The sequence below is a fragment of the Perca fluviatilis genome, chromosome 14, assembly GCF_010015445.1.
Source record: "Perca fluviatilis chromosome 14, GENO_Pfluv_1.0, whole genome shotgun sequence".
Lineage (NCBI taxonomy): Eukaryota > Metazoa > Chordata > Actinopteri > Perciformes > Percidae > Perca > Perca fluviatilis.
Window position 1 is genome coordinate 31,488,796 of NC_053125.1, and position 26,794 is coordinate 31,515,589.

At 41.7% G+C, this 26,794-nt stretch overlaps 3 protein-coding genes and 1 pseudogene across 8 annotated transcripts in view; 1 reads left to right on the forward strand and 3 right to left on the reverse strand.

Annotated features, from left to right (window-relative positions):
• Positions 1-26,794, forward strand: part of LOC120572864 — a 642,621-nt pseudogene that overhangs the window by 294,521 nt on the left and 321,306 nt on the right.
• The window catches only part of LOC120572802 (low affinity immunoglobulin gamma Fc region receptor II-like), a 395,648-nt gene that overhangs the window by 210,819 nt on the left and 158,035 nt on the right, over positions 1-26,794 (reverse strand).
• The window catches only part of LOC120572747 (immunoglobulin superfamily member 10-like), a 187,999-nt gene that overhangs the window by 52,981 nt on the left and 108,224 nt on the right, over positions 1-26,794 (reverse strand). The gene's annotated exons all lie outside the window — the stretch shown is intronic.
• The window catches only part of LOC120572776 (butyrophilin-like protein 2), a 44,976-nt gene continuing 35,969 nt past the window's right edge, over positions 17,788-26,794 (reverse strand). Inside the window, exons 5-8 of the mRNA XM_039822209.1 lie at positions 21,199-21,534; positions 20,920-21,060; positions 18,943-19,287; positions 17,788-18,815 (exon numbers count right to left, since the gene is read on the reverse strand). Coding sequence (XP_039678143.1) covers positions 18,751-18,815; positions 18,943-19,287; positions 20,920-21,060; positions 21,199-21,534 — 887 coding nt within the window. The 3' untranslated portion in view covers positions 17,788-18,750. The remainder of the gene's footprint in view (positions 18,816-18,942; positions 19,288-20,919; positions 21,061-21,198; positions 21,535-26,794) is intronic.

Consider the following 26,794-nt stretch of genomic DNA (forward strand, 5'->3'; position numbering starts at 1 on the left):
GACGAGAACGTACGACGGCCTTACGTAAGACTATCACCAGACTGATTGACAACTAGGAGGACCATTTATTTTGATGATCCACCCGGAAAAAGAAAATCCTCCACAATACCTTTAACTAAAAGTACTTTTACTATGAATGAATTGTTCTTAAGTAAAAAACAAAGTTAGGCTACTTATTTGATACCTGAAGATTTTGCTCAGATAAAAGATAAGTCATTAAAATGTTCTTTAAGAGCAGAATGAAGCAGCCAACACAGAGATGTTCAGACAACATAAACTCAGCAGTATTACACAGAAATACTTTGCTCCATTAAATGAGCAAATGTAATCTATTACTTCATTATTAAGATTTAGTGTGTAAGCAGTTGGCAAAAACTGTAAAGGTGGACGTTTGAGTTCAGTTAAACCAATGCTCCTTGAGGACAGGCTGCCTGGCTTCACAACGGAAGAATAAGCTCCCCATCGGTGTTTGACTCCGCAGCGTTTGACTCCGCGGTGTTTGCCTTTGCAGTGTTTCTAGCTATTTATTGCAGATACTTTTGCATCTCTGTAGTGAGAACCGTGTTCTGAATAAATTGTTGCATGACACCAATGTCCGTGCTGCCTTTATTATCCATGTAGGATTCTCGTAGGGTACAGATTTGATCATTGGAAAATTATCAAAGATGTTTTATCAATATTAATAAAGTTATAAATATGGTTATTAATAACCAGGGCTGTAGTCAAGACCACCTTTGTCGAGTCCAAGACAAGTCCAAGACCACGACTAGTCGAGTCCAAGTCAAGACCAAGTCCAGAGAGGTTCGAGTCCAAGACAAGACCAAGTCCAAAAAGGTTCAGTCATTTGGGGTTATTATTTGTTGATTTAAAAGCAAAAACAGTGTCACAACACCCAGGATTTTTAAGTAACGACATTCCCCTTGATATCATATAATCTAATCTAAAGAAAACAGAATGATGATATATGGTGATACCTCATAATAACAGTGTTAGATGTATGTAATCAATGTATTCTGCAAATATCTTTATGAAAAATAGATTACAATCCAAATATAAAAACATAATGGAATGTATTGAAGTAAGGCTAACAGGCATTCTGTATTGCTTTCAAATATTTATTCTCCTTTGGATGGACTTTTCTAATTATATCTGAGTCAGCACACATGTAGACTAGGAATCATACTCCCCCCTCCTGTTTTGCTCTTTTGTTGTTAATGTAGGCCTATTAATAAACCCCTGGACTGTAATATTTCAGATGTGTTTGAGCAATGTCCAAAACTTTGTGCACACTCAAAATACAGTATATCTGTGTTCTCTGTGATTTGGAGGAGTCGTGATTTTGAGAAAAATAAATAGGCTATTACAAGAATAAAGTCACTGTATTTCAGAAATCTACCTGCACCATAGTCTGCCGTGCATTATTGCTGTAGATTTCAGACCTTCTGACAGACACAGAGCCCTGTTTGGGTGTCTGAATGAGACAAAGAGTTTAGCTAGGGAAGTGGCCGTACGCTGCTCTACATCGGAGGTGGAAAACCGAATCTACTGCAGAAATACACGGAGCACAAACACAACACATCTACCGCAGCATGTCAACAGTAGAGCGCATCCGTTATAACCTGAGGCTGCGCTGCATTTTACAGAGTGGACACTAAGAGACCCACAGGTCTGCTTCAGAGCTCCGTGTGGTTGGGTCTGAACCATAGACTGGAAACGTCACAGGAACTTTAAACTAAATCATTAGTATTGCGCTCCTTAACTTTGTGTTGATGGCATCAATGTATTACACTGATTTGGCTATGATTCCCTCGACCAAACTTCACCCGGCTGTAACAGCTTTCCTCACGTAGAGACGGTTGCTAGGTGATAGCAACCAACACAACATGGTCGGACCCGCACGTAGCTGCCCGTTGTATTCGCCTCGGAAAAAATAAACTGGACAAAGTTACATTTCGGGGCTACACTCAAAACATTCGGGGCTCAAGCCCTAGCAAAATCGTCTGACGCCCCTCCTAAAACCGGGATTTATTTTAGCGCCCCGGATAGGTTTTGTCGGGACTCGGGACATTAACTTCAAAACCGGGACGTATGGTCACCCTAATTGTGTTCATAGTAAACAAACATAGGTAGCGGCGAAAACGTTATATGGGAACATAGAAAAGAGTAAAGACACCTGGATTCGGTCGAGACAAAAAGCCATATTTGGCAAGACCAGTGGCCGAGACCGAGACAAGTCCGAGACCATAGAAAAATGGACTCGAGTCTGGACTTGAGTCCGGACTCGAGTCCAAGACCGGACTCGAGTACTACAGCCCTGTTAATAACTTTATCAAATCGACAAACAATCAAAACGGGGCACCACCCTGCAAGTCAGGGACCAATAATCAAACTGTGGAACAGTCTCATTTCTGTGAAAATCCTTTAAAAAGGAAATAAAGGAAGGGGTGAATCCAAGCACGGACCTGATCGACCAGCAATTATTACAACAAGTACACAAATAATCACAAACAACTGCTAATTAAGTATAATAAGATCTATAAACGTCACAATTATCAGTAGCTTATCAATAATCCTTCAATAATAAACTTATATACCTTTTTACAATATCACAACCAAAAACAAAACAAAAACAAAGCAGCATGGGCGGACACGTCTGTGTCCGTGTGTGAGTGTGTGTGTGTGAGAGAGAGTGAGTGAAAAAGGAGGGCCGGTGTCGAAGTATAGTTATAACACGAAAACAAACTCCCAAAATGGCTACTCCTGTGAGCTGAACAAACTATTTAGCATCAAGAGGGCGGTAGTGGTGCTGGGAGAGGGGGCTGAAGAAGCCGAGGTGGGGGTTGCTAGACAACGCGCACGTTTATACCATATGTTCGGTCACCTATTAGCTCTATACAAACTCCATCGGTAGGTAGCAGCGTTAGCTTGGGAGCTACGCTGCGCGTCGTCGTGTGGTGTGTGTGTTGGTAAAAGAAGAAAGAGAAGAAGAGTAAAGAAAAGAGGCACTCTGATCTTAGTTATCGATAATGACCCAGTTCCCCGCGCCACCACAGGTCTGGGCTAACGTGTAGTTAGGACAGACTGAGACTTTTGTTTTGCTGAGGAAAACGTCACTATAACCACTCCAGTGGCTAACAGCTGATTTTCGCGAGTTTCTCGCCGACAGTAATTTAAACTCTGTGAAAGAAGTGATTAAGCAGGTAGCGATTACAGTTATACAATTCAATTCAATTCAATTCAATTTTATTTATAGTATCAAATCATAACAAAAGTTATCTCGAGACACTTTACAGATAGAGTAGGTCTAGACCACACTCTATGATTTCCAAAACCCCAACAATTACAGTAATTCCCTCAAGAGCAAGCATTTAGCAGTGGTTATTGCGACAGTGGCAAGGAAAAACTCCCTTTTAGGAAGAAACCTCGGCAGACCCAGACTCTTGGTAGGCGGTGTCTGACGGGCCGGTTGGGGGGGTGATGAAGTAGCGATAATAGTCACATTAGAGGTCACAGTGACTTCGAAGGTCATTGTGGAAGTTCATGTCATAGCAGGGCACATCGTGTTGTACTGAGTAGTGCAGTCTCCTATACCGGATCCTGACTACTCTGTGCATAGGGACATCACAGCAGGGCGTTGCGGGATGTAACGTGGCGCTGCAGAGGATGGGTGGATGCAGCGGACGCAGCAGGATGCGGCCGGGAATTGCAGAGAATCACAGAGCAGAGCTCTGCGAAGAAGAAACATAAGGACTCCGGGGAGTAAACTCCCCAGAGCTAGATTAGTAACAAGCATTTCTGGGACAGGTTAGGTGAACACTTCAACTCCTCACTCCCTAACTATAAGCTTTTTCAAAGAGGAAGGTTTTCAGTTTACTCTTAAATGTGGTGACGGTGTCTGCCCCTCGAACCCAGACTGGGAGCTGGTTCCACAAAAGTGGAGCCTGATAGCTGAAGGCCCTGGCCCCTAGTCTACTTCCAGAGACTCTAGGAACCACAAGTAGCCCCGCATTCTGGGAGCGCAGTGCTCTAGTGGGACAATAAGGTATTAAGAGCTCTTCTAAGTATGATGGTGCCTGACCATTTAGAGCTTTGTAAGTCAGGAGGAGGATTTTAAATTTGATCCTAGATTTCACTGGAAGCCAGTGCAGAGAAGCTAATACAGGAGAAATATGATCTCTTCTTTTTGTTCTTGTCAGAACACGTGCTGCAGCATTCTGGATCAGCTGGAGAGTCCTAAGGGACTTATTTGGGCAACCTGATAATAGGGAATTGCAGTAATCTAGTCTAGAAGTAACAAATGCATGGACTAGCACTAGGTATACCCAGCTACTTAACACAACATAAACCAAACGGTATAGTGATCAGTTATACATTTACAGCAACAGATTAATAACCAGATATGGCCAATACATGATTACAATCAGATCACATTAATGGCACCAGCAGTACCGTGAAAGCGAAGAAACACACAGTGCCGACAGCTTTTATCCTACCTCCGCCTCCTAGTGGCGGGGTGGTGCATTCAAAGACCCGACAGCCAATGGGAAAGCGCAACCTTCTCACAGGTGTGAAGCAGTTCTTTGTCTCACCACCAGTCTGCCTTGCCGTCCTCGTGTTGAATGTAGAATCTCCATCTTAGGGACTCTGCTTCCAAGTAGCAGCCTGTAGGAGTTTGGTGAAACTGGCTTTGGGATTCACATGTAGGCCAAGATCCTTTGTCTTGCCTTCCCTGTGTCTCTGCAGTCAGCTCAGTCTGAGCCAAATCACTATTTAACCAGCTTCTTGGTCCCCAACATCCAAGACAGAAACAGGTGACTTTGGAGCTGGGCTTGATTTCTGTGCAGGGCGCCATAATCATTTTTAAAGCTATAGTGCATAGTTTCTGTCGCCCCCATGAGGAATTCTAATGTAATGACAACAACACTGTCGGAGTGTCCACATGATACAAGGCTTTCCTTTATCGCCCCCCCACCCCTCCTCCTATTAGCCAAGGAGGACACGGAGGATTTAAAAAACATGATGGACACTTCAGAAGAGGTCATTATCTTCACTTCAGTTTCTAAGCGGGAAAGTCACCGGACGCCACAATCTTCTGAACATAGTCCTACTGAAAAATACAGAGAGAGTTGTGTGGAGCTGATCTTAATTAGCTTTGTAGCAACTTATTTGGTAATGTAACAGACATTCATTAATATCAAAAAGTTACGCACTAAAGCTTTAAGATTGGGGGCTGATACAGTGCGTAGTCCCTGTAGGGATGCCTTACCATTTTGATGCCGTGGTTATGATTTTGGGCAACGACCTGGCGAGGCGTGCTGGGGGGGCTGGTGCTATGTCTCCACAGACACCTGTGGTTGTGTCCTGGCAGCTAGCCTTCCTTGAGCAGGAGGAGAGTGACCTGGGATATCTGGATGGTTTTTCAGTCTGTCCCATTGTGCTTCTTCCAGACCTGTTTGATCCAGGTGTTTCCTAAGCCTGTCCCGTATACCGGGAGCTGTTCTGGGGTGTAGGATAGTTGGGGGTGCCTGCAGAACAACTTGTTCCACTGTCTCTTTAGAGCTTCTCCAGGAACAGGGGTTTCTTGAGAGCAGATTTTTGTCACCGCCCCCGGCTGCTGCCGCCTGCTCTCGTCTACTTTACAGGCGAGGCACACTTCATCTGGAACGAGCCTAGTGTTTAAATATATCTGTGTTGATGCCATGCGGCTTAATAATGCTGTATCCACCTTTCTCTGACTCTGATTGGCTTGTCCATGTTTAAGCTAACCAATCTCACTCCTCATGCCTAAATCCAGAGGTGGGTAGTAACGAGTTACATTTACTCCGTTACATTTACTTGAGTAAGTTTTTGAAAAAATTATACTTCTAGGAGTAGTTTTAAATCTCTATACTTTTTACTTTTACTTGAGTAGATTTGTGAAGAAGAAACTGTACTCTTACTCCGCTACATTAGACTACAATGAGCTCGTTACTTTTCTTTTTACCTCTTTGGTATTCTACGCGTCATTGTTTTTATCCCCCCGCGTACGCCTCATTTTAATGTTTTATGTTGACAGAGAGAGAGAGAGACCTCCGCTAAAGGCTCTACCACATGACTGTGTTTCACCAATCAAACGGAGTTGTGCAGTCTCGTCTCGTCACCATACTCAAACTCAGCGGCGGGATGGGTTAGCTTACAGTCGCAGCAAAACAAAAATGGCAATGTCAGAATCAGCCGTCGGCAATGCAGACACAGACGAGGAGGACCACGCCAGAGGCCAGATCAACATGTCCTGGATCTCTTTCAGTTACCCGGCTTCACCTAACCTAACCACCGCGGTCCCGCAAGCTGTGTCACGGTGGTTAACAACTTCAATCAACCCAGGGTTTCCCAATCCAGTGGCGCGTGTTCACATAAAAGAGGTGATGTTTGCACAACATGACCAATAGCCACATATTTTACATAAGAAGAGCAAACTATAATTCTACATAAATACGAAGAACAGACACGGTTTTACAGGCAAAACGCAATACAGTCGCTGCTTCCTAAAACAGGAGAACAGCTGGCAAAAAAAAAAATAGCCGACGCTGTAGATGCGCACAACTCTTATAGGCTATCAATATCACTTCCCCATCAGTCAGGCACAAGATCGGACCATAATTACACTTGTACTTTCCATAAACTGCCGTTGCTTTAGCCTTTTATTTCAGTTGCAACCCTGGCAGTGGAAGCGATCGTGAGAGCAAATAAAAAATATAAAAACATAATTCAAAACCCGCAGCGCGATTACACCGCGGCAAATATACCCATCAGAGAATGTTAACGGGGTTGTCGGTCACTAAATGTTTTTTGTATGAGCACACCCCTCTCTTTTTCTCTCTCCCCCTCTCTCTCTCTCCGCGCACCGAGCTCCACCTGATCTTCTAAGAACGGTGAAGCCGTTATCAGTGGAGTATTGATTGGTCAGTAGGCGGTGCTTTTACACCGGTTGATCTCTGATCTCCAAGTTAACCTGCTCCTGACCAGGTTAGGCGTCCAGCATAAGTTACCACGGCGATTGAACCCGATAACAAGTGATCCACCTTTGTGATTGAAAGCACGTCTACCTTAGTAAAAGTGCCAAACAGCAGCTACATTGCCTTGTTCTAGTTTCTGTGTAAAAAAAGTGTAAAGGTTTGGAAATTTGTGTTATACTTGTGCTTATTTATTTTTTATGTATTATTATTTTATTGATTTTATTTTTTAAGTACTTGGATTTACCTGGATTATTTTAATTTAAACTATTTTGTAATTAATTAATTAATTTAAATTAATTTAATTGATTGGATGAACTAATTTGATTATTTTGTATTTGTGTCCGTCTGATTGAATGCTTGTGTTAAAAAATAAATCAAACGTTACACAACAGTTACCAGTGTTGGTCTAGTTACTTGGAAATAGTAATTAGTTACTGATTACTGATTACTTCTCCAAGAGAGTAATCCAGTTACTTTACTGATTACTTATTTTCAAAAGTAATTAGTTACTGTACTAGTTACTTTACTAAGTTACTTTTCAAAAACATGCGTCGGAACGATTCAGAATCAACAGTGTAAATTGGCAGATTGTCCTCGACAATATAGCCATCGACGAGCTTCTTCAGTTAAGCGGCACTAAGTCTTGTTGCTTATAAGGCTATTTTCACCTGTTTAGCAGGAGAGGGGCCCACGGAGGTTCGCCCGGTAGAGCTGGATGTAGCCGCAGCAGTCATGTCAGTCGGGGGTTCAGGTTTTTTTTCCAGTGAGTTTCACATTCCTGTGCCGGCTTGCTAGGTGCTTGCTCTGATTTGAAGTGGAATTTTTCGCTGTAGATAAAAGTTTTCTTCCCACGCAGAGTGTAGAGCGGACGCTGATGTTTTCATCATGTCGGTACTTTCAAGCATTAAATGCTGCACGGTCCTGCTCTCTCCCGCGCTCCATGTTGTCTCTACTTGTTCAACACTACCAACCATGTCGGTGTTTACCACTGACGTCGCGGCGCTCATACGTCATTGTCACTCACGAGACAGTGAAACAAAATCACGGTTAAGTAACGCAGTAACGCTGCCTGCTTACGGGGAAGTAACAGTAATCTAATTACTGTTTTTGCAATTGTAATCCCTTACTTTACTCGTTACTTGAAAAAAGTAATCGGATTACAGTAACGCGTTACTTCTAACGCGTTACTGCCCATCAGTGACAGTTACTCAGTACTTGAGTAGTTTTTCACCAAGTAGTTTTTTACTCTTACTCAAGTAATTATTTTGATGACTACTTTTTACTTTTACTTGAGTCATATTATTCTGAAGTTACAGTACTTTTACTTGAGTACAATTTTTGGCTACTCTACCCACCTCTGCCCAATAAAACTGACGAGTATTAGCCAATAAGAGACCGAGTGGCACTTTGTCTTTCTAGGAAATACAGTCTTGCTTCCTGTGTGTGTGTGTGTGTGTGTGTGTGTGTGTGTGTGTGGGTGTGTGTGTGTGTGTGTGTGTGTGTGTGAGTCCGTCTGAGGGAAGGCCCGGTATTTCTCAGCTTTAGACTCCAGAGAACTAGTCCTCTTGTCTTTTCATTTCAGAGTTGATATCCATCTGAACTCATCAGCTGAGCTGCTCTGCTGCACACAGAGACAATACTTCAACAGATAAATCTCCCAACGTCCAATCAAATCCTTCATAATAAAAACCTGACCGCCGTGTTTTGGGGTAGGACGCTGTTTGACAGTTTACCCTGACTTTAGTCATCAGTGACCCTCGGCAGAGCATTCAGACCAGACCTGTCTCTGATCAGCAGCAGCAGCAGCATGATGATCTCCTCTACCTCACTGATGAACGCTGCAGGTCCTCTATAAACGCTAGATGTCGCCTTGAGGTTATAAGCATGCGTCAAAACCGCCGCCATCTTGGAACAGGGGTCTGATGTAAAAGAACGCTAAAGATGTCGGACTTATGTGCTGCTTATTGAGACTTTTGTGCTGCTTATTGAGACCTTTGTGCTGCTTATTGAGACCTTTGTGCTGCTTATTGAGACATTTGTGCTGCTTATTGAGACTTTTGTGCTGCTTTTTGAGACCTTTGTGCTGCTTATTGAGACCTTTGTGCTGCTTATTGAGACATTTGTGCTGCTTATTGAGACTTTTGTGCTGCTTATTGAGAATTTTGTGCTGCTTATTGAGACATTTGTGCTGCTTATTGAGACTTTTGTGCTGCTTATTGAGACCTTTGGGCTGCTTATTGAGACCTTTGTGCTGCTTATTGAGACTTTTGTGCTGCTTATTGAGACATTTGTGCTGCTTATTGAGACTTTTGTGCTGCTTATTGAGACCTTTGTGCTGCTTATTGAGACCTTTGTGCTGCTTATTGAGACTTTTGTGCTGCTTATTGAGACTTTTGTGCTGCTTATTGAGACTTTTGTGCTGCTTATTGAGACTTTTGTGCTGCTTATTGAGACTTTTGTGCTGCTTATTGAGACCTTTGTGCTGCTTATTGAGACATTTGTGCTGCTTATTGAGACTTTTGTGCTGCTTATTGAGACTTTTGTGCTGCTTATTGAGTCCTTTGTGCTGCTTATTGAGACATTTGTGCTGCTTATTGAGACCTTTGTGCTGCTTATTGAGACTTTTGTGCTGCTTATTGAGACATTTGTGCTGCTTATTGAGTCCTTTGTGCTGCTTATTGAGACATATGTGCTGCTTATTGAGACTTTTGTGCTGCTTATTGAGACTTTTGTGCTGCTTATTGAGACATTTGTGCTGCTTATTGAGACTTTTGTGCTGCTTATTGAGACTTTTGTGCTGCTTATTGAGTCCTTTGTGCTGCTTATTGAGACATATGTGCTGCTTATTGAGACTTTTGTGCTGCTTATTGAGACCTTTGTGCTGCTTATTGAGACCTTTGTGCTGCTTATTGAGTCCTTTTGTGCTGCTTATTGATGTTCGATAGAGGAAATGAAAAAAACAAACAGGTGACAATGTGTTTTATGATATATACTGTATGCCGCCTTCGACCAGCAATCTGAGCTCCGGCGGCAGCAGATCAGACCGGCCACAGAATGGTGATCGGGAGGATCTTAAACGTAGTCCAGGACGACCTGTATGTCGATTTCGGCGGGAAGTTCCACTGAGTTTGAGAAGCTACAGCAAGACAGCCCGCTTCCTGGGAGCCGACAGAAACTGACACCACGCAGCTGGAGGCCTGGGCCTTACTGCTGAGCCCGCTGGAGGGAAGGGAAGCCCGGGAGAACCAGAACCAGGACTGAGTGGAGCGGACTGTCACAGCCTGCTGAAGTTTAAATCACAGGTCTCCTAAAGGGAGTCTTTAAGTCTCGTTAAATAAATAAATACATGCAGAAATAAATAGTGGAGGAGTGAGCCTGGACATTACAGTCTGTTTTAAACTTAACTTTGAAGCAGAAACTCTTAGTTCAGAAGCGTGAAGTTTCCGTTTGGACTCAGATCTGTGAACCAATCATAATAAATATTATTTGTATTAACACATTAATTAGTCTCTTTGTTTTGTATTTGATAGTTCATCTTAACTTTACTAAAGTGGAAGCAGTATCAAGTGGAAGAATGGGACAACTAAACCTAGGCTTACAAGCACTAGGCATTACATTTTAAACAAAGTAGATTATATTAATATCAAAAGCTTAAATTTTCTCTGGACTCGATCATAACTACATTTCTGATATGTGGAACGAACACAAAAACTAGAAAATTTCTTGAGATTGAGGATTTATGGTGATTTTATTTCCATTAGCCCTTTGCCTACATTGACGCTGATGCATTAAAGAGGAGTGACTCCCTTGTTCCAAGATGGCGGCTCTGTTGATGCAATCGTTCCAATGAACAGCAGCAGCCAGGCGATATCTAGTGTCTATATCTATGAAAGAGATGAAGATGAAACAGGAAAGAGGAAGCAGCAGCCATCTTTACTGATCAGACAAGCACGCAGACACTCTTTCCTTTCTGCATCGTATATATATATATATATATATATATATGTTATATATAACATGACCAACAAACAAGTCAAAGTGTTTCTGTAATTTAACAAGAGTATAATAGTGTGACATATATACATATATATATATATATATATATATATATATATATATATATATATATATATATATGTATATATGTCTGTTCACATGTTTTTAAAAAGAATCTAGTCCCAGTGACTCACTCTAAAAGCATGCAGTTGTGACCTTCATGACTTCAGTCTCCTCTTCTCTCTCTGTGGACCATTTGGATAAAACACAGTTGGAATCAGCTCTCAGTTCATCTTTATTTTATTTCTTTATTATGAAGCTGAAGACTGTATTATGTATATACGTGTGTCTGAATGGATGTGGATGTTTTAGTTTTATATATTTGTCTTGTTAGAACCAGTTCAGCTTCATGGGTGTGTCTTTGGCAGAATAAACTAAATGTGACGTAATGTAACATATTTTGCATTCAGATAAAATGACTTGTTGGAACTGATCCAACATAAAACAGAAACATGTTTACTTGCAGACAAACTGCTGATCTGATAGAAAACAGATGCACTGAACTGTATGTAACATATAAATGAACTCTTTTAACATATTGATGCATTAATGCAGTTCTGTTTCTGTCTGTCCACTGGGCCTTTTGTCCCTCCAGTTGTGGAGCTGATTTGATTACCCTGCTGACTTCCCGTAAATGAAAGCCTTTCCAGTGAAATGCTCCTCTGGAGAACAGGGTGAAAGCTGCCTCCTGCTGGCTGTCTGACTGCATTACATCATGCTTTCTTTCTTCTCAAAGCCTCAGCACATGATTGGCTCAATGTAAGGCCGGTTACACACTGCCCGCGTCGCGCAAGCGTGTCAGCTGCGTGGCGTGTCCGTTTATATTCCGGCTCCCATGTTAACAGGTTCAAGCTTACACACTGCCTGCGTGAGACGCGTGCCTGCTAGAAATAGAACCGACGCCTATTTTTCACGCGAGACGCGAGCGTGTTGGAAGCGCTTCCAGGCAAAATAGAATAGGAAAATATGTTTATATGTCATTTAGACACGAATGCATATTAATAAATGACATATTGATGTGTGAAAGTCTGGTTTTGACATCAATGTAGATATAAATGTAATACAAAATTTCAGAGAAAATATTTTCAAATGTTGCACTGGTCATACAGAACGAAATATTCTGTAACATATTTTGCAGTCAATACTGCCGATGTGGTCTTGCTTTAATCAAATCAGTAGGCTATATAAGGGTAGTAGGATAGGCTATGGTAACAACGTGAGTGACGGTCCAACATCAGATAGGCTGTATAGGCTCTTTACAGCTACAGACAGCCCACTTACCCATTTATCAGAGTTTGAATCTGTCGGCGCTATGTCCCGAAATCAGCCCTCCCTGTTACCTAGCAGTAGGAGCAGCGCCGCGTCAGACTCGCTTCTGGTGTGTAGGATACAGAAAAATCCACGCAGCTGAGACGCAGCTGAGACGCAACAGAAACGCCACGCTCGCGAGACACGTGCAGTGTGTAACCGGCCTAAGCTGGCTTAATGCATCATCAGGTCATCTTTAGTTATTAACACTGGACACTTCATTGTACAGTATATGTGTTTTCTAGACACTTTAATAAAGGTATGTATGTGAGAGTATGACTGTCCCAGGGGTGTAAAGGTAATGCACGAGCACTACGGTCATGCGCAAAGTGTCACAGTTTTAGTTCCGGGAAATCTGGTCACCGTACTGTTGACATGTTAAAGCACTTTATTTTGTCCTCCAAACCTTACTGTAATATAGTGACAGTTGAATTAAAAAACTACATAAATGAAAGACCAATCCAACAGGGTGATCTCTGAGCTGAACTGAACATGTGTAAAGAAAGAGAAGGTGCTGTGCTGCCACCTGCTGGCTGTCTGACTCAACTGATATGATGCTTTCATCCAGAGAATTTTACAATGTTCTCTCATTCCCACTTACAGTTGTGATAGGGAGCTGCCGTTAAAGGTACATATGAAGATGACATGATGCATTCAGGGTAAAATAGATTGTAGACGTACAGAAGCACAGCTAGCTTCTGGACTGGGACTGAAAGAGTTAGTGATAAGAGGCCTGTACTATGAATCCAGATCAACATGCCCTGGATTTATTTCAGTTACCAGGCTTCACCTAACAGCCACGGTCCTGCATAAGCTGTGTCACGACGCTGGTTAACAACTAGTTCAATAAACCCAGGGCTTCCTAATCTAGAGACGTGCACGTTCACATAAAAGGGGCGGTGTTTGCACCATATGTTCAATCGCAAACAAAATTATGGGAGCTGCATATTTTACATAAGAGGAGCAGACGCTAATCTTACAAAAATATGAGGAATACAAACATATAATACAGGCAAAATACACAGTCGCTGCTGCCAAATCAAGGAGGGAAAGCTGGCAGAAAATACCAGACGCTGTAAATGTATAAGTTACGTAACTTACAGATATCACTGCCCCAGGAGCAATATAGCAATTACACTTTTGCGTTCCATAACGTTAAACTTTCTTGTTGCTGTAATATTTCAGTTGCAACCCTGGAAGTGGCAAAAGATTGTGGTAGCAAATAAAAAAACTAAAAAACTATAAAAACATAATTCATAACTAGCAGTACGCAATACTTTAACATATTTAAGGCCAACAAGTACAAGGCTGAATTGCCAGAGTCAGTCCCTTTTGCAGGATACTGGTATACAAAGGGACTATAGAACAATGAAATTGCTTGCAGCCAACAGGAAGGAAAATGAGGTGAAGAAGACTGGACATGATTAATAGTGGATCTTGCTAAACTTACGTGTGTGTGTGTGTGTTCTGTAAATGGATCTATACAGTAAGTCAGTTGCAGTTCAAGATACTTAGGATTTGTGATTCTCTAAGTTTTTTTTTTTAGGTACAATGGTACTGGAGAAAGCTACAAGCAGCAGTACTGAAGGCCAAGCAATCAGCCCATTACATATTACATAGAAATGGTAAAGTAAGAATAAGTGTACTGTATGTGCAGGAGGAATAGTATGAAGAGCAGTAGATGTACATTAATTATTTTGATACAGTTTGTTATTTGTGTAGAAAACTGACGACTATAATAGAAGTGTATGATAATATAATAGTGTTATAAATTACTCTCATCTAAACATACTCTGGTCTGTTGGCTTGGAGAGGGCCATACTCCTGCCTGAAGTTGAGGTATGCTACCTGCAGCGAGAACGGGTTGAGGCAGCAGGCATCAAAGCCGGGATGGAGCGTCAGGCAGGTAATGTCCGTGGCCGGGACTAAACCCTCAACTAGTGCCCAGTAGGCAATCACCTATCGACAACACAGGCTGTCCACCACCGACGCCATAGCCTCACAATGTCTGCACAAGCACCTAGCCAACAAAACGATTATGTGCTAGTGCTAACCTGCTTCTCTTAATACATCCATGGCTTGGAAGGACTCCACAGCGGAAGTAATTTTATCACAATTTTATCGCAAAATATTGTTTATGGCGGTTATATATTCCTCCAGTTTTGAAAATCTAGTTGTTTATCATTAATATACACTATGCTGTATAGGGGTGTTCAACCTGCACATAAGCAGCAGAGTAGGCTTCCTTGTACCAGTGAAATCAAGGCAGTAGTAGTAGATTCACTCTATCACTCTAACCAATCCTTCTTCAGACTGATGTTGGCACCCCCCACTCAATTAGCATACAGGCGCAGGGAAAAATAAATGTGGAAATGTGGAAATACAGAAATAAATAAATATAGAAATGTGGAAATACAGAAATAAATAAATGTATAAATAAATAAATGTATAAATAAATAAATATATAAATAAATAAATATATAAATACATAAATATATAAATAAATAAATAAATATATAAATACATAAATATATAAATAAATATATAAATACATGTAGAAATGAATCAATAAATACATGTAAAAATACAGAAATAGCCATTTATGTTACCAAAATGTATTTATTTTCACTATATTTCTGCATTTATTTATTTACTTCTACTTTTATTCATTTATTTTTCCTTCTGTCATTTTTAGTCCTCCATAAAAACAGTGTCAGGTAGCAGTAACAATCAACAACAGATTTTTCAACTACAACACATTCTTCTCCCCCCTCCCTCCAGCCTCTCTGACTGTGAGACCCAGCTGATCTCAGATGTCTCTCTGAGCTGTGAGGAGGACGACAGCTCTGCTGGATGGACTCTGAGGAGGAACACAACCAGAAAAACCAGGACTCAGTGTGGACCTGACTGGGGAAGACCTGCTGGTTCTTCCTGTAACATCAGCTACATCCCCATATGGTACAGTGGAGTTTACTGGTGTGAGTCCAGAGAGGGAGCAACCAGTAACAGCATCAACATCACTGTCACTGGTAAGATCAGACTGTGGAGTCAGTATTGATGAAGCTGTGTGTGAATGGATGACATGCTGTAGTTTGTCTCTGTGTTGAGGTGGACCAGTGATCCTGCAGAGTCCTGTCCTCCCTGTGATGGAGGGAGAAGACCTCACTCTGACCTGTAAAACAAAGACGTCCTCCAACCTCCCAGCTGGTTTCTATAAAGATGGCAATTTCTTGCCATTAATTCTGGTACCTCTGCGTATCTCTGTTCTCCTTAATGGAAGGATCGTAGAGATGCCTGTAGAGACGCACTTGCTTGGAAAGCTTGCCCTCAAACACGTCCATGCTTCCTGTTTCTGCTTTGTCACGTGCTGCTGAAAAAAAAAGAGTGGTGCACGACCCCAGCTCGCGTGCTATAAATCCGGACACGCCGGCAAGATCTACGTCATTTTGACGTTACGATCGCGCGGCCAGTATAATTCACGCTTCAGGTTGCTTGAACGTCTTCCTGATACTTAACATTTTGTTCTGGAAAACTGACCTCTGCTTTTTAGCAGGTGTCGCATGTTTCTCCGAAAGATGCTGCCCTCAGGTGTTTGGATCAATCAATCAAACAAATTTATTTATAAAGCACTTTATAATCAGCCAACGTTGCACAAGGTGCTGTACAGAAATTTTTTTTAAGTAATTTTAAACATCTACAACATCTACATTTAAAACATAAAACAGTATCACAGTCAAAATAATTGCACAAAAATGCCTCTGCTGGGAAAGGCCAAGGAAAAAAGGTGGGTTTTAAGAAGAGATTTAAAAGTAGACAGTGAAGAAGCCTGTCTAAGAGGCAGAGGTAGCTCATTCCATATTTTTGGAGCTGCCACAGCAAAAGCACAATCCCCTTTAAGTTTCTGCTTTGTTTTAGGAACACTCAGGCGCAGTTGATCAGCTGACCTGAGTGAGCGGGTCAGAGTGTAGGGGTGAAGCAAGTCGGACAGGTATGATAGGGCAAGACCATTTAAGGATTTAAATACAAGTAAATTAATTTTAAATTGGAGCCTAAAATATACGGGGAGACAGTGGAGTGAAGCTAAAACGGGGGTAATGTGCTCATATTCACAAAAGAAATTGGCTGCCATGTATTTCCTACTCTGTATCTGACTGTCTCTCTCTCCTGTAGTGTAGGCAGGTCTCTCGCTCCGCAATCAAAGTAGCATTTTAGTTTTTTTCATCTGCCTCTCTTTCATGCGTTTGAGCACGTTCCTGTACAGCTGAGGTATTAAAAGCTGATCAGTAGCAGGCACTTATGTTTTCAGATGTCAACCCATCAACAAATGGAAAGGAAAAAGATTCACCCCATCCAGAGGTGCATTCCTGTACCTGTACTCTCTTGTAGTTGTTTGTTGAGTTTGTTCAGTTAAGTACGTTTACAGGATTCTTTTTTACGGTCGGCCCAAACGATGCAAAACATGTGCGTTTACCTCAAAAAGCATCTCCATGTGGATGGCCCCTGAGTCTTCTCCAGTATGCTAAATGACAGATATGACCTGATGATTCTTTAGAAGCTTGAGAAGGTGTGAACCAGACAAATGCTAACTAGTGTAGTTATATGATTAGATAGCTGCAGGCTACATACAACCGAAAGTACATTGTTTTCAAAACATAAGCATGGCTTTAACTTTTTTATCGTCAACAGTTTCCCCCTCAAAAATAGGTAAATGAGCACTGTAGTGGTTATTACCATATCAGTGACTATGTAACTATATGGAAACGGTCCAAATTATGTCTGATCCTGAAAGTAATAGCGTTACAGAAGGCTAGCTCTAGTGTCTTGCTGAAGTACCATGGGAATTCAGTTGTAGCAGGAAAAGGTAAACAGCAGTGTGCAGATCGGACCGTAGTGTGTGAAGAGAGCGGAGGTGTTCACAAGGGAAGAAGCTTGGAGTAAGCAAAACGAAGGCATGACTTGTCCTCCGGAGGACATCCACCAGACCAGCGGGCACTTATTGGATTGTTGTCGGCCGCTGTATGTGGTACGCTCAGAAATAGCCCCCACCGGTACACTGAACAATGTCAGTATGAGTGTAGGCAATGGTAGAGCGGCTCCAAGAACAGACCTCTTCTCTTCTCTAGCCAATCACTGCAACAGGCCGCGTTGTTACAAAACCTTGCAGACTCCGTGCAGTCACCCAGGCTGCAGTTGGGATATATCGCCATCTGCATCGCCCTGACCACGCTGACTGTAAGAAGCATGAAGCAAGTGTGAGTGTTTTTGTGAAATCCTGGACATGTTGGACAAAGGTGTCTTCAGCTGACACCAGAGACCCTCCATCAGACTCATATCTTAGTCTCTCAGGATCACATCCTTCCCCCAGTCTCTGCTCCTCCTCTACACATTTAACATATAAATAGAACACACACACACACACAATATGAGGTTGGATATTTGGAGCGGCTTTATTTGTGTTCAAAGTAAGAAAAGTGCACAAAAATGAATATATAAAAGTAACAACTTGAGGATCCAAATGTAGCAAAATAAAGTATTTCTTGAAATAAGATAAAAGAGTAAAACAGTTTAAGGCCCATTAAGGTATCTGAATGTTAAACTGAGTTATTAACTTCCAGCATGTCTCTGATCATTATTATTTCATCCATTCATTCATATTAAATAATTATCAACTGCTTTCAAAGTAATCAACTCAGTTTAAACCATTCAAGGTTATATCATATCACTAGCTGGAAATATAATATTCCAAGCAGAAGCCATGAACCTTTATACGGCCGAGCAGAAAACTAAAATGCTAAATAAGCATAACATGACCTGACCAAACACATAAACAAATGAGCTATTTACACCTGATTATGGTGATAGCTGGGTGCTCCGTCTGCTGATATTTACAACTAAAGAAACATAATTTCCTGTTAAAAGGTTGCACTGATAGATACATGCTGAGTACATTACTAGTACATTCTGTTTGAGAGCAAAGTATTTCTGTGTAATACTGCTGAGTTTATATTGTCTGAACATCTCTGTGTTTAAAGAACATTGGAATGATTTTATCTTTTACTTTTATTTGAGCGCATTTTTCAAAAATCAATTAGCGAATCATTTTATTTTTAATTGAGGAAAATGTATTGAAAGTAAAAGTACTTTGAGTTAAGTAAAATTTGTTTTTCTTTGAAGCAACGTTTAGTCTAGTAAATGTACTAGTTCTCTAAAGGTAAAGTTTATTTGAAGTGAATCTCTCTTAGTCTGACCCTCCTCTGGACCAACTCATCATGGAGACCCTACAGAATCTCACAGCTCCAGATAATACGGATCCCAGACTCAGATACACAGACCCCCCCCACCACGGAAAGGTGGAGATTCACAGAGGGGGATATGTTTGGCGTCTAAGTTGTCAGAGGAGTTCAACTGTCTGCTGCGGCAGGCGGTCCTGGTCTGTTGTTCCAACATCATGAGCACCTGAAGATGAATCAAACATATGAGTCAGTAAATGTGTGATACAGGAGCAGCTTTCATCCTCTCTGATGTTAGAAACTGCAACTACAACCTGATACTCAGAAAAACTCACTGAGAGAGACTCACTCACCTGTAACCTGCAGACGGATGATTCTGATTGGCTCAGAGTCAATGTTGGCTCTCTTTCTACGTCTTGAACCAGCTGGTTTAACTCCACACTTGTATGTTCCGTTGTCGATGCTGCTCACATTCTTCAGAATTAAAGACACGTCTCCGTCCTTAAGATTTCTGTCCACCAGCTCCACCCTGTCCTTAAAGGATGGATTCTGTTTGTTTTTTTCCAAGTGTCCATCACTGTATAAGAAGACGATATCTGGCATCAGGTCAGGTCTGCTCCACTCTACAAAGCTGATGGAGGAATCAGCAGCCTCACATGGCAGAGTGGCCTTCTCGCCAAGGCGCACCACAATCTCTTCCGCCTTACCGGCAGCGGGCCTTTAACTCCACTGTATGTATGTGTGTGTGTGTGTGGGGGGAGGGGGACGACTCCACTAGACTTTTCCCTGTTTCCAATGTTAAATCCTACCATTTCTTCACTTTCAAATAGCAAACAGGAACATCGCGACTGTTGTGTAAGTTTGCCTCTAACTTTCACCACTTATAACTAATTACGTTAATAAAAAAATTAATCCCATTCTTCAACCAGCAGTCCCCCATTTAACACTTGTGGGATCAGCTTGGGTGTGCTGTTCGTGCTAGAGTGACCAACACAACCACGTTGGCTGACTTGTGACTAATGCTGGTTGAAGAATGGGATGCCATCCCACAGCAGTGTGTGACCAGGCTGGGGACCAGCATGAGGAGGAGGTGCCAGGCTGGTGTGGCTGTGTATGGTTCTTCCACACGCTACTGAGGTGTTTTAAATGATAATTTGCCATTTTTCTTCAAACTTCAATCATCCAATCCACCAAACACCAAACGAGTCAATGGCAGAATAAGCTGTTTGGCATTGGCAGAGAAGATTTGGCAAATTTTGAATGGGCTCAACCCACATACTCAGCACTGCTGATCATCCATGCATGTTCCTTACAAATGGGGCACCATTTGAAAGGGAACTAAACAGGCTTTCCAACGGTAAAAGATTTATTGCCAAAAAGCATTGTAAAAATAACTTTGAATAACATGACTCAATATATATCATATCTATGTAATAACATTATGTTTCATTTGGCTGATGGAGATGACAACATTCCAGAGGGACAACTTTGCTTTGGTTTTAGGGTCGCACCTGTGGGACATGCAACAGCATCTCCAGTCCTGCTACTACTCCCGAACTCTGAATGAACTTTGCCTGTCTACTCCATGGAAAATCTGGTCATGTTACACTATTGTCTTATGTCAAATCTGCATGTTTGCATACACGCTAACTACGTGGAATTCTTGTTTAAGCTGCAAGCATCACAACACCAGTTCCAAACAATTTTGAATGGGCACTGCAGTAGTTCTCTATTAAAGGAGCTAAGTCATGGAATGAGCTAAAAACAGAGCAAATTAATAAGCTTTTTAAAATTAAACTGAAGATGTTTTTAATTAACAATCAGACCTACAGTCACATTATAGGGGTGGGACGGCGTGGGGTGTTGTATAGGCGCGGGGGGGGGGTGTGGGGTTGCACAGATGTAGGTGTCTTTTAAGTTTATGTGCTTTATGTATCTTAAATGTTTAAAGTTTGTTTTCATGAATGTTTAAAAGCCCTTCTAGAGACGGGCATTGGAAATTAGCAATAGCTATAAATGCTGTGATGCTGTACATTGAAGATTTGTTGCAAAAATGTCTATGTCTTAGCATCTGTCCCTATTCAAATAAACATGAAATAAATAAATGTCCCGTAGTGCTGTCTTCCCAGCAGAGGGTGAAGCAGAGGGACCGTAGGCTCTGTTCAGTTCTGCTGCTGAGAGCAAACTCTGTTTGTTGTGGGTATCATAGCAACATTTGTGTCCAGTTTCTCTTGTTGAATGAGGAATAGATTAAATGGATCTATTAAGATAGATTAATGCGGCCTGCTGGTATGGAGAGTTATTTCCTCTCTCGCAGGCGCCGAACATACGTGGTACTTGGCCGTCGGCTGGAGTCAGTGCGGTGTGTTCACTTTTGGGCAAGAGACAGGCTACGAGAGGGGACGAGAGGCGACGCCACAGTTGGCCCTCGTCGCCACTAGTTCCTGGCCGTCGGCTTGGTGTGTCAGGTCCTTAAAAGACATGTTTATGTTGAAAAAATATACTTACAAGTAGTTATGCATCTCTTTGTACATTTTCCCTCTCAAGCACATAATGTGCAAAAATAGATATTCCATTAGTTTTACAGAGACTCAACTCTACAAACTCACCTGAGACTGAGACAGTCAGCTGGATGGTGCTGTAGAGTTTAGGATCTTCTCCCTCCTTGATTACAACTCGACACTGGTATGTTCCGGTGTCGTTGACTCTGACGTTCTTCAGAACAACAGAAACATTTCCATCCTTCATCTCCGGATCTCTCAGCTCCACTCGACCACGATATGAGGGATGCTGGTTATCCGTAGTTGGCTGTTGTGGTATGAACCGGAAGATGTAATCACCTAGATCAGGTCTGCTCCAGTCCACCATTTCAATCTGAGCATCTCTGGGAGCCTGACACTTAAGAAGGACGTCCTCTCCAGCCTTCACTGTTACCTCGTGATGGTCTAAACACATTAAAATTCCAGAGAAAAGCAGGAAGCAAAAGTTAGTAATACAGGAGTTACTTACATTCATATAATAATAATAATAATAATAATAATAATAATAATAATAATAATAATTTAAGAACATCAGATAAATAGTTCTAAATCAGGACTTTTATTAGAAAAAGTTGCTTATGAAAAATAAAATGTGCCAAAGTCAAAAAGCTGTTGTTATCAACACCAAAGTTCTAGTAAAAACTAGTTTTATAATTCATGAACAACTCAGGTTCAGTTTATACTGAAGATACTTTCTGCTTCACTTCACAGCTGTTTGATTCACTTTATCTGATATCAGAGTCATTACTCTGCTGTGGTTTGGTTCAGCCAATCATAACTCTCTGTCTCAGATGACATGAGGAGGGAGGATGAAGGAGGGGCATACAGCGGGTTCTTGATACAGGCTCACCGTAACAAACTCGATTGGTGTAAATTTAATCTAACAGTTGGGAGGGACAATACATATTAGATTTCTTATGAGCAATTATTGAAGGGGACACAAATATAAAAGTGTACTTGTAGAGGATGTGTCTTTGCTGAACTCCAGTGAGTAGGCTGGTAAAGCCATTTTATTCACTTTAACATCTAATGAAGTGATTCTTCTCTCTAATAGTAAGTAAAGTAAGTAAGTAAAGTTTATTTATAGAGCGCATTTCACAGATAAAAATCACAAAGCGCTTTACAAGATACAAACACATCAACCTGACCATACATATACAAACATACAATGTGACAATGGGGTAGACAGGGAAGGAAGACAGGGTATTAAGAAAATACAGCATGACATGAGGAGAGGGGAGGAGAAAAAGGCAACTCCCAGACTATGCCCCTGATAGGGGTAGAGTGTGGGAACAGGAAAAAAACACCTCAGCAACATAAGCACATAACCAATACAAGGGCACACAAGACACGCAATGGGGGAGGGGAGTGTTGGGGTGGAGGTAGTCCAGCACAGGCAAGCAGCCATCTGGTCCTGCAGCCATGCAAGGCGCTGGTCACAGACCCGCCCGCCTGACTGGGGGTAAAAAGTGGCGAAGGCGAGATACAGGGTGTGGTGGGTGATTGCATATCTTTATATATGTAAGGGTTTGTGTGTGTGTAGGCCTGAGTAGTCAAACTACGTCTGGCCCTGTAATCTCGTTGTCTCAGTCCGCAAGATTGTCATAGCGATACAATACAGATGATGGTGAACTGAGAACAGAGCCTCCTAGAAAGCAAGCTAACTAACTAGCCACCCCTCCAGCCACTAGATAAGTAAAGTTTAACAGATTCATGTTTTTTTTGTCACAGCGTAGAAAAGCACAACGCTCTGGCCAGATGAGTGACACTTTGCTCAGCTCATTTTCTATAACCAGTATGTAGTGTGAAAGCTGAGGTGAACAGATTATTTTTCTGAGACAAAATCCAGGGACATTTTCTGCTCAGAAGCACAAAACAGTGGAGTTGTTTTTATCTTTGTAAAACTTAAAATGGGGACACTGCCCCAGGGGGGTCACTAGACCTAGAGCTGCACTGGGGCAAAAGCCCCCTTAGGGGGGGTTCCATGGGCATGCTCCCCTGTAAGAAAATGTTGTCTATTTTAACATTTAAATGCGTCAATCTGTTGCACTTTGCAAAGAAATTCAGAGGTTGGACTTGATTATTCTTATCTCTGGATGTAAATATGTGTGCTGTAGCCTGAACTATTTTGCACTTCAGAATTTGAACCATGCACACACAGGTTTTTTTTGTTTCATATTTTTGTAATAATGTCACTAGGAAGCATACCAGTAGAAATATATATTCATATTTGTAAGTGGGATATATATAAGTAAGTGGGATTGTCTGGAATCTGGCAATATAATAACCATTATGGTGGGAAACACTGGCTAAGCAACTTACAAAAATGTCTGTGCTGACATAAATAGTTTACATGAGAATACATTATAATTTTGGCCCAAATTTGGATACCATGTAGAAATTTTGTTGCAATTTCAAAACTGGATTACCCGGGAACCGCTTGTTGTACCGATGCATTTGTTGAGTGAAGAGTTTGTGAGATATTTCACAGAGAGTAATGGGTGTGCAGAGTTTATGCAGAATGCAAATTAGATAACATTTCATGTAAGTTCAATGTTAATTTTCTCGCAAACCATTTGTCACAGCAACTGGCCCTAATATCATTGGAAAGCTTAGATTCTGGTTAGGGTGGTTCTGCCAGGCTCGTGCCTCTGGCTGAGTCTCTATCTGTCAGAGGGAGAGCAGGAGACGGTTGTGAAGAAGTTGGAAATTTCTTTGCGCAGTGTCAGTTAAGACGTTGGTTGCCAGAAGCCTAAATTGTATGTATGTATGTGTGTATATATATATGTCAAAGTTTTAGAACACTCCAATTCTTTTAGTTTTTTATTGAAATTGTAGTAGTTCAAGTCCAATGAATAGCTTGAAATGGTACAAAGGTAAGTGGTGAACTGCCTGAGGTTAAAAAAAAAAGTAAGGTTACCCAAAACTGAAAAATTATGTACATTTCACAATTTTACAAAAAGGCCTTGTTCAGGGAACAAGGAATGGGTATACAATTAGGGTGACCAGATGTCCTGGTTTGACCGGGACAGTCCCGATTTTGAATTGAAAAGCCTGTCGGGACGCTAAAATGTCCCAGTTTACACCAGGAGCAGCGTCAGCCGATTTTGCCGGGGCTTTAGTCCCGAATGTTTTGAGTGTAGCCCCGAATGTAACTTTGTCCAGTTTATTTTCCGAGGCGAATAGAACGGGCAGCTACGTGCGGGGTCTGTCCATGCTGTATTTGTTGCTATCACCTAGCAACCGTCTCTCTCCGTGAGGAAAGCTGTGAAAACCGGGTGAAGTTTTCGGAGGAATCATAGCCAAATCAGTCTAATACATTGATGCCATCAACACAAAGTTTAGGAGCGCAATACTAATGATTTAGTTTGATGTTCCGGTGACGTGATGTTTACAGTCTACGGTTCAGACTCATACACACAGAGCTCTGAAGCAGACCTGTTTAATGTCCACTCTCGCTGTAAAATGCTGGGGAGCTTCAGGTTTATGGATGCGCTCAGCTGTGGACATGCTGCGGCAGATGTGTTGCGTTTGTGCTCCGTGTATTTCTGTAGTTTCGGGTTTCCACCTCCGATGTAGAGCAGCGTACAGCCACTTCCCTAGCTAAACTCTTTGTCTCATTCAGACACTCAAGCGGGGCTCTGTGTCAGTCAGAAGGTCTGAAACCCACCATAGCAGCAGAGCAATCACATAATGCACAGCAGACTAGGTAGCCTATGGATAATTTTCTGAAATATAGTGACTTTATTCTTATAATAGCCTAGTAGAACTTTATTTTTCTCCAGATATCACGACTCCAAATCACAGAGAACACAGATATAGCTACTGTATTTTGAATGTGCACAAAGTTTTGGACATGAGCAGAAATCTTCCTCAAACACATCTGAAATATTACAGTCCAGGGGTCTATTAATAAATTAAAATGAATTATTGTATCATTGAGGTGAATAATTGTCATATGCACATTTAAGGAGGTTACTTCCTCAACAAAAGACGCCAAACAGGAGGGAGATATTTGCAGCATACATTGATTCAGAAAAAGGTAGAAATAGGTGCATAAAAGTGGTTAATGCTCAGAATTTTCAGTAAATCATTTTAATTCTTTTGGTGTTATTGGAATAAATAACACTTCAAAGAATGTTTTGTAGAAATTAATTTTGTAGAAACATTAATCTCACACTAAACCAAAAAATGCTGTTGCTGCAATTTTGTTAATTGTACAGGAAAAAACACTGTTATTATTAGATGAGGAGCCTACGATCAAAATAATGAAGTTACTGTGTGTGTCTATGTCTGACCTGGGCTGGCACACGTTCACGTTAAAAAGCGTGTGCGTGCACAAGCACTATGGTCACGCGCAAAGTGTCCTGGTTTTAGCTCCGGGAAATCTGGTCACCCTATATACAATGTAAAGCTGTTCTGCAGCAATGGAGGTTGATCAAGCTTTGAAAGTTGGTGCTACCAATTCCCACAGGTGTTCCAACTTGGATTACTTACAACCCCCTCTGTTTGTATAAAAGTATTGTTGGAACACACTGTGGTACCGTACCCTCGTGAGCATTATATGAACAGTATTGTACTGCAGAAAGTAGTGTGTTGCTATAAAAATGGCGGGAAAAAGGCAATTAACAATGGAAGAGAGACAGACCATCATAACACATAAGAATGTTGGTCTTTCCTACAGAGAAATTGCGAAGAAAGTCAAGGTGTCAGTGAGTACAGTATTGTTCACCATCAAAAGGCACTTAGAAACTGGGGGACACTCTGACAGGAAAAGGTCTGGCAGACCCAAAGCCACAACACAATCAGAAGACAAGTTTCTGAGAGTCAACAGCTTGCGTGATAGGCGGCTCACAGGACAACAGCTTCACGCACAGCTTAATAGTGGTCGTAATAAGCAAGTCTCAGTTTCAACTGTAAAGAGAAGACTTTGAGCTACAGGTTTGATAGGTGGAGTTGCAGCAAGAAAGCCATTGCTAAGACATCAGAATAAGAAAACGAGGCTTGCCTGGGCCAAGAAACATCGTCAATGGACTACTGAAGACTGGAAGAAGGTGTTATGGACTGATGAATCAAAATTTGAAATCTTCGGTTCATCACGCAGGATTTTTGTACGCCGTCGAGAAGGCGAAAGGATGGTTCCTCAGTGTGTGACATCAACTGTCAAACATGGAGGAGGAAGCGTGATGGTCTGGGGCTGTTTTGCTGGATCCACGGTCGGTGATTTGTACAGAGTGAAAGGCACGCTGAACCAAAACTGCTACCACAGTCAGGGGTTCATCCTACACTTAGCGAAAAAGAACAAGATGGTAAGCTTAAAAACATGGAGTAGCCAGCACAGTCACCAGTCTTAAACCCCATTGAGCTGGTTTGGGATGAACTGGACAGAAAAGTGAAAGCAAAGAAACCTACAAGTGGTCACACATTTATGGGAACTTCTGCAACAGAGTTGGGCAGAACTTTCTGAAGAATACTTGATTTCTATTGTAGAAAGAATGCCACGAGCAAAGCGCTAAATGTCATACTAAACAGCAGGGATTTAATCACACACACACACACACACGCATGTGCTCCAGGTAACCGCTGCAGGGAGAAACACAAAGACACACACTGCATATTTGTCCACTTACACTTGGACATTGTCCAACAAGTCATCTGTGTGTGT